At 50.1% G+C, this 18,021-nt stretch overlaps 1 protein-coding gene across 3 annotated transcripts in view; it reads right to left on the bottom strand.

Annotated features, from left to right (window-relative positions):
- Positions 1–6,771: 6,771 nt before the first annotated feature.
- Positions 6,772–18,021, bottom strand: part of Ints9 (integrator complex subunit 9) — an 88,458-nt gene continuing 77,208 nt past the window's right edge. For all 3 annotated transcript variants that reach the window (XM_036199318.1, XM_036199319.1, XM_036199320.1), the window contains 6 exons: positions 17,166–17,337; positions 13,298–13,422; positions 11,570–11,737; positions 9,749–9,847; positions 8,843–8,980; positions 6,772–7,334 (listed from right to left, as the gene is read on the bottom strand). In XM_036199318.1, coding sequence (XP_036055211.1) covers positions 7,158–7,334; positions 8,843–8,980; positions 9,749–9,847; positions 11,570–11,737; positions 13,298–13,422; positions 17,166–17,337 — 879 coding nt within the window. In that variant the 3' untranslated portion in view covers positions 6,772–7,157. The remainder of the gene's footprint in view (positions 7,335–8,842; positions 8,981–9,748; positions 9,848–11,569; positions 11,738–13,297; positions 13,423–17,165; positions 17,338–18,021) is intronic.

Raw genomic sequence — 18,021 nt, 5'->3', positions numbered from 1 at the left:
GCGTGGCAGGCTGAGCCCAAGGCCTTGCAAATTTTGGGGAGAGGTGGCAGAGTGAACTGGATTGCTTCCAAGGTACCCAGGCATTGAATGACCTTGGGGATATTTGTAGGGTGGGGTTTAGACTCCGCTGGGGCAGGAAGGGTGGAAAGGGGGTAGCTGTCTTGCTAACAGCCATCTGTGCATTCCAATGGTGAGTGAGGCAGATGTGGTGGTGCAGACCTGTAGTCCCAGTGCTCAGGAGGCAGGAGGACTGGCCGGAGTCGGAGGCATCTTGGGCCATTTCCCAAACTGAGCTATCGGAATTAAGCTGCTGTGAACACTGACGAGCAAGCCCACGCTGGACCCAGCTTTCTCCCTGCAGTGGGTACCTGTGAGCAGGGGTGTCAGGTGATACACACTTGTACTGTTTGCTCAAGTGATCGCTGCATGTTGTCCTCACAGTGATGCAGGGTGTGTTCAGCGTTGCACGCTCAGCAGCCTGTGGCGCTGCCAGTCTTGGGTTCGAAGTTCAGGCCACATTTCGTAGTGGCTAATGATGGGGAAGCGTTGTCTCAACTTAACATGCTGCCTTTCTTAGTACATTTGTTGACACTTTCACACACATGTATAATTCATCTGATCACTTCTCTGCCTCTCTCACACCTGCCTCACTCCTATCAGCCCCCTTGTCCCCGTGTATGCCTGTTCACACCCCCTACCCTGTTTTGTTTTGTGGTCCAGCTGAGTTTTACCAGGGTTGGACGGTACGTCCTTTAAACATAGTAAGGCTTGCTCTCTGCCTGGCACATGGTCTCCATGATAAAAAACACCACGTTCTTATGGACGACTGTGTGGTCTGCAGCTGGAGTGCAGCACCTCTGTGCCCAAGGGGTGCAATCTGGGTGAAGGCTGTTGAGTGCTGCCCTGCTCATTTATAAATGGGCTGCTCTGGCTGTTTTCATAACCAATGTCCTCAGATTTCCAGCTCTGTACCTTGCCCCTCGGCACTGCTGAAACACAGCTGTGGTCATATCCCCCTGATAAACTGTCATCTCTGGCAACGCTGCCTTCCAGTCTATTTTGCTGGCACATGGCTGTCCACATGGTGTGTCTTCCCCACAGCTAACAGTTTTAATCCTGTTCTTAATGTGCACTTGGAGGCAGTATATAGTTTTTTTTTTTTGTTGTTTTCTTTTTCCAATACCGGGTTTCTCTGTGTAGCCCTGGCTGTCCTGGAACTTGTTTTGTAGACCAGGCTGGCCTCGAACTCACAGAGATCTGCCTGACTGTGCCTCCTGAGTGCTGGGATTAAAGGTGTATGCCACCACCGCCTGGCTAGTTGTTTTCACTGTTGAAATCGGCCATAACAGTCTCTCCCTTTCAGCTCTCCCGGGGCTTGCTGCCCTGCTCACCACCGTCCACCCACGATGGAGACTTGTCATCCCTCCCTGTCAGCTGAGTGTCTCCTCTGGTGGGCCGCCCTTCCCTCATTCCCCAATTCCTCTGGGTTTTGAGTGTGTGTGGTTACCATTCAATCTACCTCTCTACCAGTCTATCATCTTACTCCTCTACATGCTTTGTCTGAAGTTTAAACCTGAGGTTGTGCCTGGTGGGAGCTATTAGGGGCTTCCTGCTGTTTATTCTTGTCCAGCATGAGGAATCACAGATAGTCCAACAACACACTGCATGAACAGGAACTGATTTTTTTTTTCTTCTAATGTATCATAAAGCTCAAGCTTTGCGGGTCATGTGAGCTCTCTAAATCATAAACTGTTTTTAGTTCATGGCCAGTTTTCATTTGTAGGCAACTGACCAACCTCTTGCATCTGATCAGTAAGGCCTCTGCTGAATCAGGAAATCCTTTTAGAGCATAGGTGAATGGCAGTGAGTTTAACAGTGATGATATTTGTTAAGAAACTGACCACCAGGAATCCCAGGAGGCAAAGGCAGGGAGATCTGAGTTTGAGGACAGCCTGGTCTACAAAGCAAGTTCCAGAACAGCCAGGACTACACAGTAACAGCCTGTCTCAAAAAAAAAAGAAACAAAAAACCAACAAAAACAAAACAAGGTGGGCTGGGCCTGTGATTCTTTAAAGAAGTTACATGTTTACTTATGGTGGGAGGACACAGGCCACACGAACACGTGGAGGTCAGGGGGCAGCTTCCAGGAACTGGTTTCCTCCACCCACCATGAGCTTCCCAAGGACTGAATGCATCGGTTAGGTTTGGCCAGTCTTTAGTCTTGGTCTTCACATCCTCCGGTGCTCACCAGAGGTCTTGGGAATGTGTTCCTCTTTGTCCTGGAGTTCAGGGGAGATCTTGGCTCTTCTGAGCTGAAGTAAGCAGAGAAAGTGCACAGCACAAAATCCAGCAGCAGCTGTACCCAGGCTCACGGGTGACTGCGGGGCTTGGGCTTACAGGCTGGGAAGGCCAGTATTTTCAAAGTATAAAAGCACCAATTAGTCAATCAGGAAGTATATTTTTAAATTATTATTTTTGAGGTATGGTCACACCTTGTAGTACAGGTGAGCCTGGAAAACACTAGGTACCCCAGGCTGGCCTTGAACTTGAGCAATCCTTTTGCCTTGATCTCCTGAGTGCTGGGGTTGCAGGTGTAAGCTGCTCCTGACTAGTACATTAGAACGATTGCGTTGCTGTTCACTGTGCTGTATTCACAGTTGTGTATCAGGAAGACAGCAGAGTTAGGAATTGATACTGTGGTTGCTAGAGGGTCAAGGGGCGGAATCCTGTGAACACAGTAACTTGACCCCCACACCCCATGGCCTCTAATTCCTGTGTGAGAGACAAGCAAGGTTACTGGTGCCTAACTGTTGTAGGAATTGGGCAGAGTCACTGTACATTAGAGTGAACAGCTGTTTTCTAGGAGCACTTTGACCTTGAAGAGTCATCGTGGAAAACACTGATTGTTTTCTGTGATTTGTAGAATTGTCTTTCTGCAGGGGGGAGGGGCGGTATTGCAGCCTTTGCATGACTTTGGTCACAAGACACCAGAAGCTCTTGGATTACTGTGTGTTTACACAGTGAAGGACTAAAGTCATGAGGGCCTGTGATGTTTTCCTCTAGAGAGACATATAGATTAGATAGGACCTTGGTATGAGGAAATACTTTACCTAAAAACAACTTTGTGTAACAATAAATAAATATGCCTCTGTATGGCTGTTCCAGGTTCAGTTCACCATAGGCTGGTCCTTCCTCTGCCACACAAGGCCTTACAATTTCATCTTGCAGTGACCTCTTTCTTTGACCGACCCATGTGGCCCAGGACACCCTGACACCTAATGACAAGACCTAGGTAAAGACCCCACTCAGACACCATGGTGCTAAGCTGCAAATGCTCAAATACACATAAAGCCATTTGACGGCGGGACTGAATCCTGGGGCACACGAAGCTGTGGAGACTGTAGTATAAACCCCCCAGGATTTAAGCTCATGATCTGGCTGGAGCCCATGGTACTAGCCATCTTTGGTTCAGTTCTATATTGTCTGTCTCCAGGTTCAGCTGTGTCCTCCTCCTGAACCAGAGCTCATTACTTATACCCTACCCCAGGTTCAAAATAACCATCCATGTGTCATCCCACTGTGGAGGGCCTGAAAACAGGTACCATCTACCTCCCTGTAGGGGGCAGCCTGTTGTCCTGGTGCCTGAGTTGGGGAGGGAGAAGCAGCCAGTTTCCGTACTAGCTGCTTAACTCTTCAGTGCACCATCCATCACATAGTGATGGTTCCTGTTGGTCCTACATCATCTGGAAAAGCCAACTCCTGCCTTTCTAGGATGTCAGGGAGGGCTGTGGGCTGGAAGCTGCGGAGTGAGATGGAGAACGGCGTGCCCTTGGCAGATATAGAGGGCAGGAGCCACAAACTGGCCACTTTTGGGGCACTCACTCAAACTCTGTATTTCAGGCCCCACATCCGGGGGCTGTGAGGAAAGAGGAGCGGGGGCCTGGGAGCTCCAGCTGAGTGGGGCCAGGAAGCTCTGACTAAGCCACAACAGGTTCCTGAGCCACAGAACCGTAAGGGAAGAAACGTCTGCAGTTTTGATGCAGTTAGGTTTGAGGTCACTTGGTATAGCAGTAGATCCATGCTTTACTCCTTTGGGGAAAGACTTGTTAAAAGACAGACAGACAGACATGGGGGTGAGGTCAGCCTGGGCTACGTACGTCAGGACCCTGTCTTGAAACAGGCCGACAGTGAGCTACAGAAGACTATGCAAAATAAATGGGATCAGTTACTCTAGCAAAGGAACAGTTTGTCACTTAGGTTGTGCTCTGCGTCTGAAGCACTGCCCGACACTCCTGCTCCTGTGGCGCAGTGTGAGTGGACGGAGAAAGACCAGAAGGTGGGTACTCACTGTTACACGCTGGAAAGGCCCAGATCACAGGTGAGCAGTGGCTCCGTGACCTAGTCTCTGGGCTGCACCTGGAGAACCAGGCTATCTTAACTGGGTGGGCTCCCTCTAATACCACAGAAAATAGACGGAATTGTTCCTCAGGCTCCACTTAGTCATTGGTACCTCGGCTTGGGAGGAGTTCTTGAGTGCTGGTGGGTACCATTACAGGCTGTGTTCCTGGGCCAGGGCCAGTCACAGAGGCTTTCATTAGTTCTGTGGGTTCTAGTAACCAACCTAGTGTGGCTTCCAAATACCTAACCCTAGTCAGTCAATTGGCTCTCTCCCTGTACCTGGGACAGCAGTGCCACTCTCTTAGCTGAAGAATGCACTTTGCTTTGTTTCCATCTAGCTTCTGTGGCCAAGAGGGTGCTGATGACTTTTTTTTTTTTTTGAGCTGAGAATCGAACCCAGGGCCTTGCACTTGCTGGGCAAGCGCTCTACCACTGAGCCAAATTCCCAACCCCAACTTTTTTTTTTTTAAAGATTTATTTAAAAAAAAAAAAAGAAAGAAAAAAAAAAGGGGTTGGGGATTTAGCTCCGTGGTAGAACGCTTGCCCAGCAAGTGCAAGGCACTGGGTTCGATCCTTATCTCCAAAAAAAGAAAAGAAGATTTATTTATTTATTATGTATAGTGTTCTGTCTGCATGTGTCCCTGCATGCTAGAAGAGGGCACCAGATCTCATTACAAATGGTTGTGAGCCACCATGTGGTTGCTGGGAATTGAACTCAGGACCTCTGGAAGGGCAGCCAGTGCTTTTAACCACTGAGCCATCTCTCCGGCCCAGCTGCTGCTGACTTAATTACTCTCTCTAACTTCTGTCATTCTACCTGCCAGGCATCAGTCTCTTGGCAATCAGTCCTTGGAGGATCATTGCCTTGGGCCCTCTGATCAGACTTAAACAAAGTCAGGCAGACTGTCCCCAAGGCACTTCTGGATGCATACCTGGTAGTCAGTGTAATTAAATGTATGTTTGGGTCTTTTGAGCTTTATTAATACATTTTCATTTTTCCAAGAATTTTTTTTTTCAATACAAGGTGTCTCTGTAGTTTTGGTGCCTGTCCTGGATCTCGCTCTGTAGACCAGGCTGGCCTCAAACTCAGAGATCTGCATGGCTCTGCCTCCCGAGTGCTGGGATTAAAGGCGTGTGCCCCCACCGCCCAGCTTTCCAAGATGTTTAAAGTTTAGTTTGATCTCTCAGAAGTTTCATGAGAAAGAAGGGGATGCACCTACACAATCCTCCTGAAACAGCACCAGCTTGCGGAGCAGGCCCACCGGTCCTGCCCCTCCCAGGTGGGCTCACGTAGTGGAGTCTGAGGTTCATTCCAGGACCCTGGGCAAATGTAACCAAGGTGAAGATGGGAAAGTGAAATCCCTTTCCTCTGCCAGTCTTGAGCTCACCCCAGATACAATTCCAGGAGAGCGATCACCAGCTCTTCCCATCGCCCGTGCCATCCCTTCTTCACCACTTCTACAGCTCCCACGTCATTGAAACCCTGGTGGCATTCAGCTGTTAGTAGACCAGTTTTACTTCTTCATTGTTGGGACCTAATCCAGGGCCTCATACATGCTAGGATACACCACTGAGCTGCACCCCCAGCCCTCTTTGAGACAGGATCTCATTAAATTGCTTAGGCTGGCCTTGGACTTGGGATCTTCCCATCTCTAGAGAAACTGGGCACCCTGGCCTGCAACACCAGACCTGGCTGATAGACTTCCAGCTGTCCCCGACCAGTGCTCGCCAGGTCCAAGGTATTGCCATTTATTTGCAAATCTGGCATTCTTAGCCGTGGGCCCAGTGTGATCCACAAGCAGCTAACTCTGTGAAGGGTCTTTCTGAAACCACCCTTCCTCCTGCAGAGTGGGCAGGGGCTGGAGAACATGTCTGTCAGCTAGTAGGGCGGAGCAGCAGGCCACGCGCCACCAAACCGGATACGTACTCTAAGAGATGCACGCTGTTAGGCTGTTTTGCTGGTGTCTTTAGAGAAGGCTTCACTGCACTCTTGGATTGTACTGCTTGGGGTCTCCCTACAAGGTGTAGCCTTGGAGCCTGTCTTGGAACTCACTCTGTAGCCCAGGCTGGCCTCAAACTCACAGACATTTGCCTACCTCTGCCTCCCGAGTGCTGGGATTAAAGGCATGTGCTACCACCACCCGGCTGTGTTTCTGCTTCTTGAGACAGTCTGAAGAGCCCAGGTTGGCCTTGAACTTGCTGTGTATCAGAGGATGACTGAATTCTCCAGCACTGGGATTATAGCTGCATTTTTGTAAACAGGGCTGGGTTATGATTAAGGCAGAGGTTAGACAGATGGGCTGTGGCATTTTCACTGTTGGGTGTAGTTTCAGACCCTCCCCCCCAGATATTAAATCATTATTTAGACTGTAGTTGAACAGAACAGGGTACTTCTATAAAAATAATGTTTATTTTAGCAGAATGGGCCACAGAACAGAGCTGCAGGCTTGCTTTCTGATTTGGGCGACATCCTTTATCAGGTGTAGTACTGTAGGCAGGGAAGTCAAGAGTTGCCCCCTTGGAACCCTCAAACACAGCCAGTCGTGTTTACACTTCCCTTAGGAAAGGGCGTCTAGCATACTGTCGTCGCCCAAGCTGCTCAAGGGCTCCGGAACTGCAAAGGGTAGGATTCCCAAAGTTCTTGGCTTCAGCAGTACAAGGACATGCAGGTTCCTGGCCCAGAGATACCTCTCCTCTCTGGAAGTCGGAGGACACCCCCGGACTGAAGTGAAAGGCCTTGGAGTCCGTGGACGCCCCACTCAGAACTCCTGTAGGAACCTGAGGACGAGGTCCCGCAACCGTATCCTCAGCGTCTCGTCATTGTCGCAGATGATGTGAGTCGAGTCCTCTTCAATCTGGATGAGTGTCTCGGCTTCCTGCAGCAGGACAATATGGCCCTTGGCCGTGTCTTCCACCTTAATGTCACTGAAGCCATGCTGTTCAAGAGAAAAGGGGACGGTCACTCTGAGGCAAGGCCCGACTGAGCCCGAGACTGGCATTGCTCTCCACACGTCTCTTTCTGTGACTACCAGGGTGGGTCAGGATCCACCCGGAGTTTCTATTTATAGAAGACCCCCCACACGAAAAGTCAGGAAAGTAGCCGAATCCCCCACTGTTTAGGAGTGTATGAGGGACCTGAGCACATCCAGACTCTGAGGTTCAGGGGGGAACACCAGGTTGTTGACATTGGCCCACGTTGGGTCTCCACAGTTCTGAGCCCTAGGGAAAACCTCACTCCTCACAGCAAGGTACCACTAACCTGGGGTCTGGCAGCATCTCTCCAGCCACCATTACTGCTAACTGCAGCATTTGCTTAGAAACCAGAACGACCACTAAAGCAGAGTTGCCCGGGTGGGACATCAAACAGGTGAAGAGCCCAGTGCAGGGACTGCTTGTCCCTGGCTGCAGACAACACCCACTCGGCTTTGGGAAGGAAGGAGGTGAGGTACGCAGGGCCCATGCAATTAAAGAGGCTTGCTCCTGGACGAGCCAGGCAGGAGCAAAAGGTAAGGTCATTGTGGAAAAGCAAGTTATTTTGAGGAATAATACCAGGAGCCCTGTCAGGCCAGAAGGGAGATGGGGTCCTTTGCTCATCTGCAGGATTGTGAGCAGTTTGGGAATATCAAAAGATGAGGACCAAGCCTACTGAGACAGGAAGCCGTGGGCAGCTGAGACACTGGTTGTTAATAGCTCAGTAGCAGAGTGTCGTCGTCCCACCTCCCCCTCCCCCCATGTGCTGGAGCTAGCCCAGTCCTCTCAAGCATGCCCCATGCCACCTTCAACCCATCCCCCTCTTCCTAGCCAGGGCGACAATGTGGAAACAGTGACCATTCCAATCCTGTGACTGAAGACACAATTATAAAAATCTTTAAGGTAATGTGCCACCCCCGCCCCTTCCCAGCACCAGTGCAGTCAAGAGATCTCCCCTTTCAGGGCTGGGAGGTGGCTCCATGGTTAAGAGCACTGGCTGTTCTTCCAGAGAACCTGGGCCCTGGTTCAATTCCTAGCACCCAATGGCAGCTCATAACTGTAACTCTAGTTTCAGGGGATCCAACCTCTTCTGGCTTCCTTGGGCACTAGGCATGTACATGACACACAGATACGCAGGCAGAACACCCGTACACAAAACCACGTCTCGTTTCTGACTGAATCACTGACCATCCAGCCATGCTGGCACTAGCCCTCCTGGAAGGCAGACCACTTCCTGGTGGTCTTCCTGTGAAAATCATGGCTCCAGTGAGGACAGGCAGTCTTTAATGTGCCACACCTGTCTCTGGAGTTCTGCTCCCTAGTCCTGAACTGAAGGTAAGGCTGGTGCTGAGTCTGACGCTGTCTTGGGGAAGCCTGGGAAGGAAGTCGTCCTTTGCCTTAGCCCATTCTGAGCCTTGCCTTGTTCTGTGACCCGCTGGTATATCCTAGGAGCAGATCAGGCCAGTGAGCTCACCTTTTCCAGGGTCTGCACAAACTGCTCCACTGGGATGGAGCCGCTCAGCAGAGGCTTCAGCACTTTGCAGTCAGGAACATCCTCATTCACCCGCTTCCTCTTCTTACTGCTGGTGGGCTGGGTGGGCCTGGGAGGGGGCTAGGCAGAATCAAAGTGCAGCTTTCAGTGAGAGATCACTGACTTGAGATCATGACCCTGCTGGTCTGCAGTCCCCCGTGGCATGAAAAGCCAAGCTCATCCTCACTTGGGTTCCATGTGGGTTAATGCAAACCATGTGCTTGGGATCATTTTATCTGCCCTTCAACAAGAGCCATGTTTACATCTTGAGGGGTCCCACTACTTGCTGATGAATCCCTCCTTACACACTGGCAGCCACGGCAAGGCATGATGGCCAAGAACACACTGCAGCGTCTAGCAGGGAAAGCAGACAGCTGTGGAAACATCAGGACACTGAGGGCAGAGAAAGCCTGGGCTCGGGGCTCTGTGAGGATTGGCAAGGAGAAGGCTCGGTAGCACCAGCACAGTGCCTGGTACTCTAAGCGCTAGCTGTAGGGCACACAGGCCACTCGGTCCAAGTGGGGAAGGAATTCTTCAGCAGCAAGTGCTGCCCACCATGTATCAGGCTCCGTGCTGAGCTTGTTCCCAGGCCTCATCCCGTAGTGCTCGGGTTTGGGGCTCCCAAGGAATGTGCCCGTGACTTCCAGAGTGGGGCCACGGGACACTCCTCAGATTGGCGTGTGTGGTTTGAGGCATGTGGCTGAGAATCTGTGTGAAGTGCCTTCTATGTTTCAAGAACACACACTCATCCTGACCTCCAGTGACTGGGATATGGGGAACTGGGAGCTGGCTGGGGGCCAGAGCTTTCCTGAGAGAGGGGTCTCCTGGGCTCCCACATGCCCTCGGTACCTGAAGAACATGTTTGTTGTCCTTCGTGTGCAGCACAGCCGAGACAGTTGCCAGAGAGATGCCAGGCTTGATCTCCATGGGCACCAGGGAGTCTGCCAGCTGAAAGCGAACGCAGGGTTCAGATGGGCTCCCTGAGGGGGAGGGGGGAGCTGGGGGGGGGACAGTGGCCCAGGGCAAGTGGACCCTGCTTTTCTGATCTCTGGCAGGACAAGTGGCTCCTCCTGGAGGACTGTCCTTTCCAATGATCTCAGCCCAAGGGGGGCCTCTCCTGTGCAGCTCTAGTGCACACACTGCAGCGAGCTTGGACCACTGGGGTCCTGCTGCTCAGCCTGGCTATGTGCTGTCCTCAGCTCTACAGATCGCCACAAAGCCAGGGTGCCTTCGTTTAAAAACAAAAATAGGGCTGGAGAGACGGCTCAGAGATTAAAAGCACTGCTTGCTCCTCCAAAGGTCCTGAGTTCAATTCCCAGCAACCACATGGTAGCTCACAACCATCTATAATGAGGTCTGGTGCCCTCTTCTGGCCTGCGGGGATATGTGCAGATAGAACACTGTATACATAATAAATAAATAGATCTTAAAAACAAAAAGGTTCAAGATGCCATGCCATAAGCAGTGGCATTCAGTGTCAGTTGGGTAGAGGAAGTCGCTTATAGCATTTAAACATCAACAAGATGGGAGAGCTTTCCCAGGAACTAAGAAAGCATGGGGAATGGGAGCTGTGCCAGCCTGGCGCAGTTACCAACACCTGACTGCCAAGGTCAGGCTGGCATGGGAGGCCTGAGGATGGTATCACAGGGACCAAGTTGGTGAGAGGTTCCCTGGTAAGCTACCTCCAAAGCCTCAAGGTGGGGCTTCTGAGAGAGGACAAGTGACCAGCCACAGCTCTGAGCCTAGAGCCCCAAATCACCACCACTCAGGCCAGCACTCTAGGAGGGCGGCAGACCCATGCCCCTAAGGGGCCAGGCCTAAGGACTGACAGCTCAGTGTGTAAATCCTCCTTCCTATAAGACTAGATCAAAGAGGCTGGAGACTGCTGCTGTCTGGGGAGACACATTGCTAATTGCAGTAGATGTTAACCCTTTTGTCTTCCACATGCACTTGCCATGCCTGAGGCTACACAACACGTCGATTCTGTCTTACATCGTTGTCCTGTGTGTCGACAACCTTGACCCACCTGAAGCTGAAAGGACAGTGGTGGAGTTGTAGGCGGAGGGGAGCAGAGCATGGTTGGAGAACCTCCTCACTGCCGAGCCAGCCATCTGTCTTCTGGAACTTTTCCCCAGGGAAAGCCATTTATTCAAATCAAAGACATTCAAAGGTCTCTGACAGACACTGAGAAACCTGAGTGCTGGCCCCTGGGCAGCAGCCCTACATTGCTCTATGGTCACCTGGTCTTCCTTGCCATTGTCCATAGCTGACGACTAGACACATCACTACTTGACTGTTCCTAAGTACAATGTACCTTTTATACGTCTTTGTGGTAAAACCTAAGATGGTACTTAGCAGAATGTAAACCAGTCACTTTCAGAAAAAAACCCTTAAATGACGCTGAAGTGGATACAAGTGATTAAGTTTACACTTCTCCTTTCTCAAACATGAGTTCCAGGAAGGATGGGAAACCCTCAGAAGGCATTAGCATCCTTGTGGTAGAGACCCAGGATGTTGCCTGCAGGGCCACACCACTGAAGGCTAACAACAGAAGGAGCAGTCACCTATCTGAGGGTCTGTGCTCTTTCCTCCATTTCTGACAGACTGGCTGGGTCCCTCAGGGCACTTTGGCACTAACTTGAGTTTAAGGGCGAAAGGACAGCAGCTCACCTCTGGCATGATTTCAATTTTCTCATAGCGTCGTTTGAAGGGCAAGGCAAGGACCTCAGCCCGTCGATAGGACATGGCTGGTGGCTGGCAGTCGATCATAAGGTCCATTCTGTGAGACTGGGCTGGGGGTGGCTGGGTGTACTGCTCAGGACAGACCACGTGCAGGGGCTGAGGAGCAATGGGACAAGGTCGTCACAAGAAAGGGCAGAGCTGGGTGCAGAGCAGCGCCCCAGGCCTCTTCCTGACCCCTGTAGCATCCTGAATGCCCAAGCCCACTAAATCAGGCCACTAGAGCGCATTCTCTCAAACCCAGCTAACCCTGATAGGAGATGAGTACTGCGTGAGGAACCTAGGTTGAGGGAAAGATCTGCGACCTCTGCACTAGCTTTCACCTTTCACTACATCTAAGTAACTTCAGTGGTGACATCCATTGTGTCTACCCCCTAAGCTAACTGAGCTCTGCTCCTCCAGGGCAGTCTTCCTGTGATACTTGCCTTGTCCGCTATTACAAGCACTTGACTAGCAGGAACTGCAGCTTTGTGCTAGCTCAGTATTCTGGGTCTGGTGTATCTTAGGTTATCCTTAGGTCAGTGGAAACTTGCAGGTCACATGCCTACCTGAGTATGACAGCAAACTGGGATAAATATTTGTACGAACATCACCCAGCTGAACGCTAATGCTGGCAATCCATAGGTCAGTGAATTGTCCCTGCTCTGACTTAAGAGTTAGGTTTCCAGTGTCGAGGCCTGGCTGGATCTAATACGCTATTCTTTTGAGCTAGTACTTCTTCCAGGGCCTTGTGTTGTTTCTAACCTGGCTAGCATCTGGCAGCTCTGTGTCCCCTGCCTCAGTCTGAGCCTCCTCTGGAACGTTACTCGGTTAAGATGGGAATCAGACAGCTCTGATTTCAGGATTAGCACGTGACACAGGAGTGTGAAACTGGCTTAGGGCCCTGGACTTCAGTGGCTCAGTGATGAAAAGCACGAAGTCCCTAGCCATTCCCTCTGCAGGCTGATAAGCACAGAGCAAGCTCTGTGTCCGTCCAAGGGGACAAGCTGGGCACTGGCATCAATCTTTCTTGCCCCTCTGGGGGTTCTTTGGCTTCCTGTCTCTTGTCACCCTGCCCTAGCCTTTTATAAAGGGGCACCTCATCATGATGGCAGGGTCTGTGAAGAGGAAGAAAGAGCTAGGAGATGAAGGAAGCAACCACACCCGAGAATGACCAGGTGAAGGAGCAGGCCCCTCAGCAGGCCCCCCAGCCCTGGAGATTGTGGTCAAGGCATCAGAACCTCCCTCTCACTATCTGAGCCAAGGTCTTCCTCGCCGGCTCTAATGGCCTCCCCGACTCCCACTTGCCATCTCCTGCCACCCCGAGCAGAAATCCTCCCTTTCTTTACTGCAACCACTTTCTGTACAACGGACTAGCCATGAACCCACCGTGCCACTCAGCCCGAGAATTAGCTGAGGGACGGACTTGGAGGAGAGGGGCAACCATGTGCTGCTTCTCAGTGGCCACAACTGGTCCTCACCAAAAGAACCTGTTTATGCCTTCTTTCCCCTCCCCGTTTCTTTGGAGGGAAACTTTCAGGGAGTGAAGATCATTTCCTTCCGTCTGAAGGGTAACAGGCAGTACTCTAGAGAGCCCAGGACAGGCATCTTCACACTGGGGCTGTGCAGAGCTGATTCACCAAGAGCCACACCCAGACCCTGGCCACAGAGGAGACATACCTGCACTTCTTTAAGCAGCTTCGCCACCTGGATGAAATTCAGGCGAGTGTCAATCGGGCAGTAGATGCACTTCATGGCCAGTGGTTGGTAAGGAGCCAGGGCCTCGAGGTAGGAGAAATCAGGCTCTAGGAAAGTGTAAACTGGACTTTAACACACAGTTGACAGAGACACTGCCAAGCCAGTTGGCATCTGAGATGGTCAGTGCTAAGCAGGCAGTCCTTTGGGGGAAGAATGAGCAGGACACAGAATATGGGCCATGGAAGGAAGGGGAGAGGCTGGGTAGACCCCTCAGATGACTACTTGGACCAGGAGGCATGGGTGTAGGCTCTCCCGCTTACAGATCAGACAGATGAGACAGATACAGGGTAAATAAGTAAATGAGCTTTTCTCTAAACAGAGCGACAGTTCACAAGAAGAAGGAAAAGGAACCATGTGTGGCAGTACACACCTCAATGTCAGCACCCTGAAGACTGAGGCAGGAGACTGCTAGTTTAAGGCCAGCCTGGGCTACTTAGCGAGACCCTGTCCCAAAGAGAAGGGGCGGGGGGGGGGGGGAGGAAAAGTATATGAACTTGCCATTTGGTAAGCATCACAGTGACAGTTTATTCAACCTGGAATCTATGCTTAAGTAGTTCCAGAAACAAAGGTGGGATTGAATGGGATATTTGTTCTTGTGTCCCCTCTAAGAGACAAAGGTAAGTTCACAGTGGCAAGACCTGGTAAGGTCCCAGGAATACCAATCAGCTGCTCAAAATTAACACCCAGGCGGGAACAAAGCACTACCCAGCCTACCTGACACCATACACCTCACAGGGCACAAAGCCCGAGGCCCTGTCAGTAGGCTCCTGCTGAGACTATCACTCAGGAGTCGAGGCCCCAGTTTTTCTCTCAAGGGTCACCAGTGTTTGCATGGCCAGGACTGTGCATACCAGTGAGCTGCTCACCAAGAGAACAATAGATCATGCTCACCCCACCCATATGGGTGATACCCAAGGGGACAAGTACAAGCTAGGACACTGAGTCCCTCCTCTCAGCTTATCCAGTAACTGAAGCAATGGTCCTCAAAGAATTAAAACTTCTCCATGAGCCCCATGCTGGGGCCAGGAAAGGGCTGAAATGCTAGTACCAGCCAGGAGGACCCCACCCCCAGCTCCCAGGAAGAGAGTTCACAGTCCAACAACTTACAGGACCACTTTGCAGATGACTATGATGGGTCAGCGATAGGAGAACCACATCTTGACCAGGAATGCTAACAAGGCATACTGCTAGATCTCTATTCAAATCTTATGTTGCTACCCCAACATAAGATCTAGGGGTGGTCACTGGATCCCTTTAACTGTTCTTCATAATACGGCCACATTGAGGAAATCTTTCTCTGCTCTTCACTATATTTTGTCTTTAATTGGCGCATCAGGGATGGGTGGCTATGCCTAGCTTCTTAGGGATGCCAGAGCCCAGGCCTTCATTCTAGAACTCTGGTAACATGGTCGGTCACCCAGGAAGGAAAACTGTACAGCAGTCATAATAGAAGCAGAAAAGGTGGACAAAATTCCCCCTCACTTGAGCAGGAATTAGAAACTCAACAAACCAGGATAAATGTCAGCACAATGCCCAGTGCAACTGGGCATCTCACAGCCACTGATTTCTTAGCTGGCTCTCTCATGGTGCCCATGGAACCCTGTAACTTCAGTCATAGTTCATCAGAGAGCAGAGGAGACAAGTTCCTGCCTCACTACACAGTGCTGTCTTGAACAACCTCAGCAGCAAAATCCTGGTGATAGGCAAGCTTTAGGCTTTGTGGAGAACAGCAAAGCAGTCCTTGAGGGTCATGAGTGCTCCTGGTACAGCTGAGCCGCTGTGTCTTCCTGTTGGCTGTATACTGCACAGAGCACCAATGTGAGACAGGGCTATTCAGGGACCAAAGAATCCACAGAAACCTTCAAATATCCAGCACAAACACAAAACTCAACACTGTACCAAGCCCAACATGAGCAACCATTACCCTAGTCTGGCTATCTTCTTGCCTTCTACATAGGACATTGAGGTGACTAACTAGAACTCTTGTGAAGGCACCCGATACAGAAGGAGCCCAACATGTATGCATCAGTCTGTCACCCTGTCCCTGCTGAGATCTCACAAGAAGCTTTTCCTCATGCTTTTACCCTGTGTGTGCCCCTTCCTGTAACAGTTGTAAGGAATCCAACAGCCAAGTTCCTGGTGGTCCTGTCTGGGGCTGCCGATAGTTCTGAGGCCGAGCACAGGGCAGGGCCTATGTGCTCTGACCCAGAGGCTGTTGGTGTAATTACACTCTCTAACCCCAAACCCAAGTCCTAAAATCATTTTTATTAGGCTATTTTTATTATCTGGTGTGTGTACATCAGAAGACAACTTGGGTGTCTCCTTCCACCAGAGAGCTACCTCAGACCTCCATGCTCTCTTACCCAGTCAGCCACCTTGCTAGCAACAATCTAGTTCTTCAAAGGAATTATGAAGTTATAAGAAAGAAGAGGTTGAAGGACATTGTGTGGACACCCACTGTTGGCCAGTGCTACTCCGAGGTGCCAATCTACTTTTCCCTAAGGCTTGCAGCTGCCCAGACAGGAGTTACCAATGATCCATGTAGAGTGAACAGAGGGAGGCTGGCGAAGGTGTACTGGCTAGTCTTGGTTATCAGCTTGACTACAGCTGAAATGAATTACAATCCAGAACTGGAGGGCACACCTGTGAGAGATTATTTTTGTTTTGAAGTGGGTGAATCTACTTCTATTCTGGACCTTTTCGGCGGGAAGACACACTTTTAATCTGGGTCATACCTTCTGCTGGAAGTCTAAATAATGACACAGAAGGAAGCTTTTGTTCTTTGCCTGATTGCCCTTGACTTGATATCACATTGATTCCTGGCATTAGAGCCTACTGTTTTGGGACAGAGCATATACTGAAGACCAGCTGAGACATCCAGCCATGTAGACTAAGGAACTGCTTAGACTTTCCGTTCACAGCCAGCCATTGTTGGATTAGCTGGATTGCAGCCTGTAAGGCATGCCAATAAATCCCATCATATAGATCCTATATGAATGAATGACTATATATTCAGTCACTCCAATAAATCCCATCATATAGATTCTATATGAATGATTGACTATATATTCAGTCACTCCAATAAATCCCATCATATGGATCCTATATGAATGAATGAATATATATTCAGTCACTCCAATAAATCCCATCATATAGACCCTATATGAATGAATGTATATAAATTCTGCTGCTCTAGAGCCCTGACTAATACAGGTGGGCAGGGCTGAGGGGACAAGAAGCTTTCAAGATTCTGAATTCACAGCTTGTGAGATTTCTAAACTTCAAGGCAGTATGGAGACCTTATGCTGATAACACAGGGAGATTCCCACGTCACCTCTGCCTGGCCTCATCTTACTCAAGGCTTGCTCCTTCCTGAGGAGAACAGACCATGGTCAAAGACCCAAGGTCCAGCTAAGCAAACAATCCCCAGCCAGTGAAACCAGTCCAACTACTGGAATCGTTGAGGTTCTCAACACCTTACAAAATCCCACCAAAAAGCAGCTCGGCAGATTTCAGTATTAAAAAACAATCGAAAAGAGCAGAAACAAAAGTTGTGCTTGACACAGTTCCCAACACACCTTTACTCCCATTCCTTCCTATCTATTTTATTCCTGTTTATTTTATTTTTAGAGACCGGTTACCCTGGAATTTCATCCTCCTGACTCAGCCTGTTCAGTGCTGAGATTACATGTGTGCAAGGCTGATGGGTCACAATTATGCTTTCCTCTCTATCCTGGAGGCTCATATACTGTCAGCCCAATAGAAAGGATAGGAATCTGTTTACTCTTACCTGTGAATATGACAGTGTTGAGACTAGACTTTCCCCAGAGCTCCATGAAGTGGACGACGTCCCCAAACCGGAGGGAAGGATGCCCAGTGAACACCACGCACGGCTGTCTGAAGTCATTGCTGAAGTCTCCATGGATGCTGGGGTAGTGCTTCAGCTTATTGGTCTGAATGAGCTAAAACATGTAAAAACCCAAGAGCTATCAGCTGAAGAACCCAGCTGTGCCGCAGAACTGACTGAAAAATACAGTTGAAGATGACAGGCCCCAAACTAGGAAAGATACATACAGAAGCCACACCTGCCTGGGGACTGCTCTTAACACTGAACAACCTGGCTTATGCCAAAGGTCTTCGGACACAACTCCCCAAAGAGGGTGCAGTGAGCATCTGGAGGCGCTAGCATCAGGCACCATCAGGGAGATGCCAATCAAAGTAGCAGATCCTGCTCCTTATCCAGTGCAATGGCCGGAGGCCAGACCCACCATATCTGGCTGGTGAAAAGAGCATGGTACAGCATCCTTGCTGGTGGGGTGAGAAATGGCACAGCCACTGTATGAGGCTTTGTTATTGTTTGTTAAACGAATGTATATATACACTCACCAGAGGACCTAGTCATCATTCTCCTTTGGTGTTTAACTTAAAGGAGCTCAAAGCTTAAGGTCCACAAAATCCTGCCCACAGACATCTTCAGCAGTTTTATTCATAATTGCCAAAACTTGAAAACAACTAAAATGTCCTACAGTTGGTAAATGGATAAATGGGTACATCAAGACAATGGAATATTAATTCAGGGCTGAAGAAGGTAAGAGAAGATGGTGATGAATGTATTACTAAGCAAAAGATGGAAATATGAAAGGGCT

The sequence above is a fragment of the Onychomys torridus genome, chromosome 9, assembly GCF_903995425.1.
Source record: "Onychomys torridus chromosome 9, mOncTor1.1, whole genome shotgun sequence".
Lineage (NCBI taxonomy): Eukaryota > Metazoa > Chordata > Mammalia > Rodentia > Cricetidae > Onychomys > Onychomys torridus.
The sequence above is the reverse complement of the archived record's forward strand: the minus strand, read 5'-3'. Positions and strand labels throughout refer to the sequence as shown.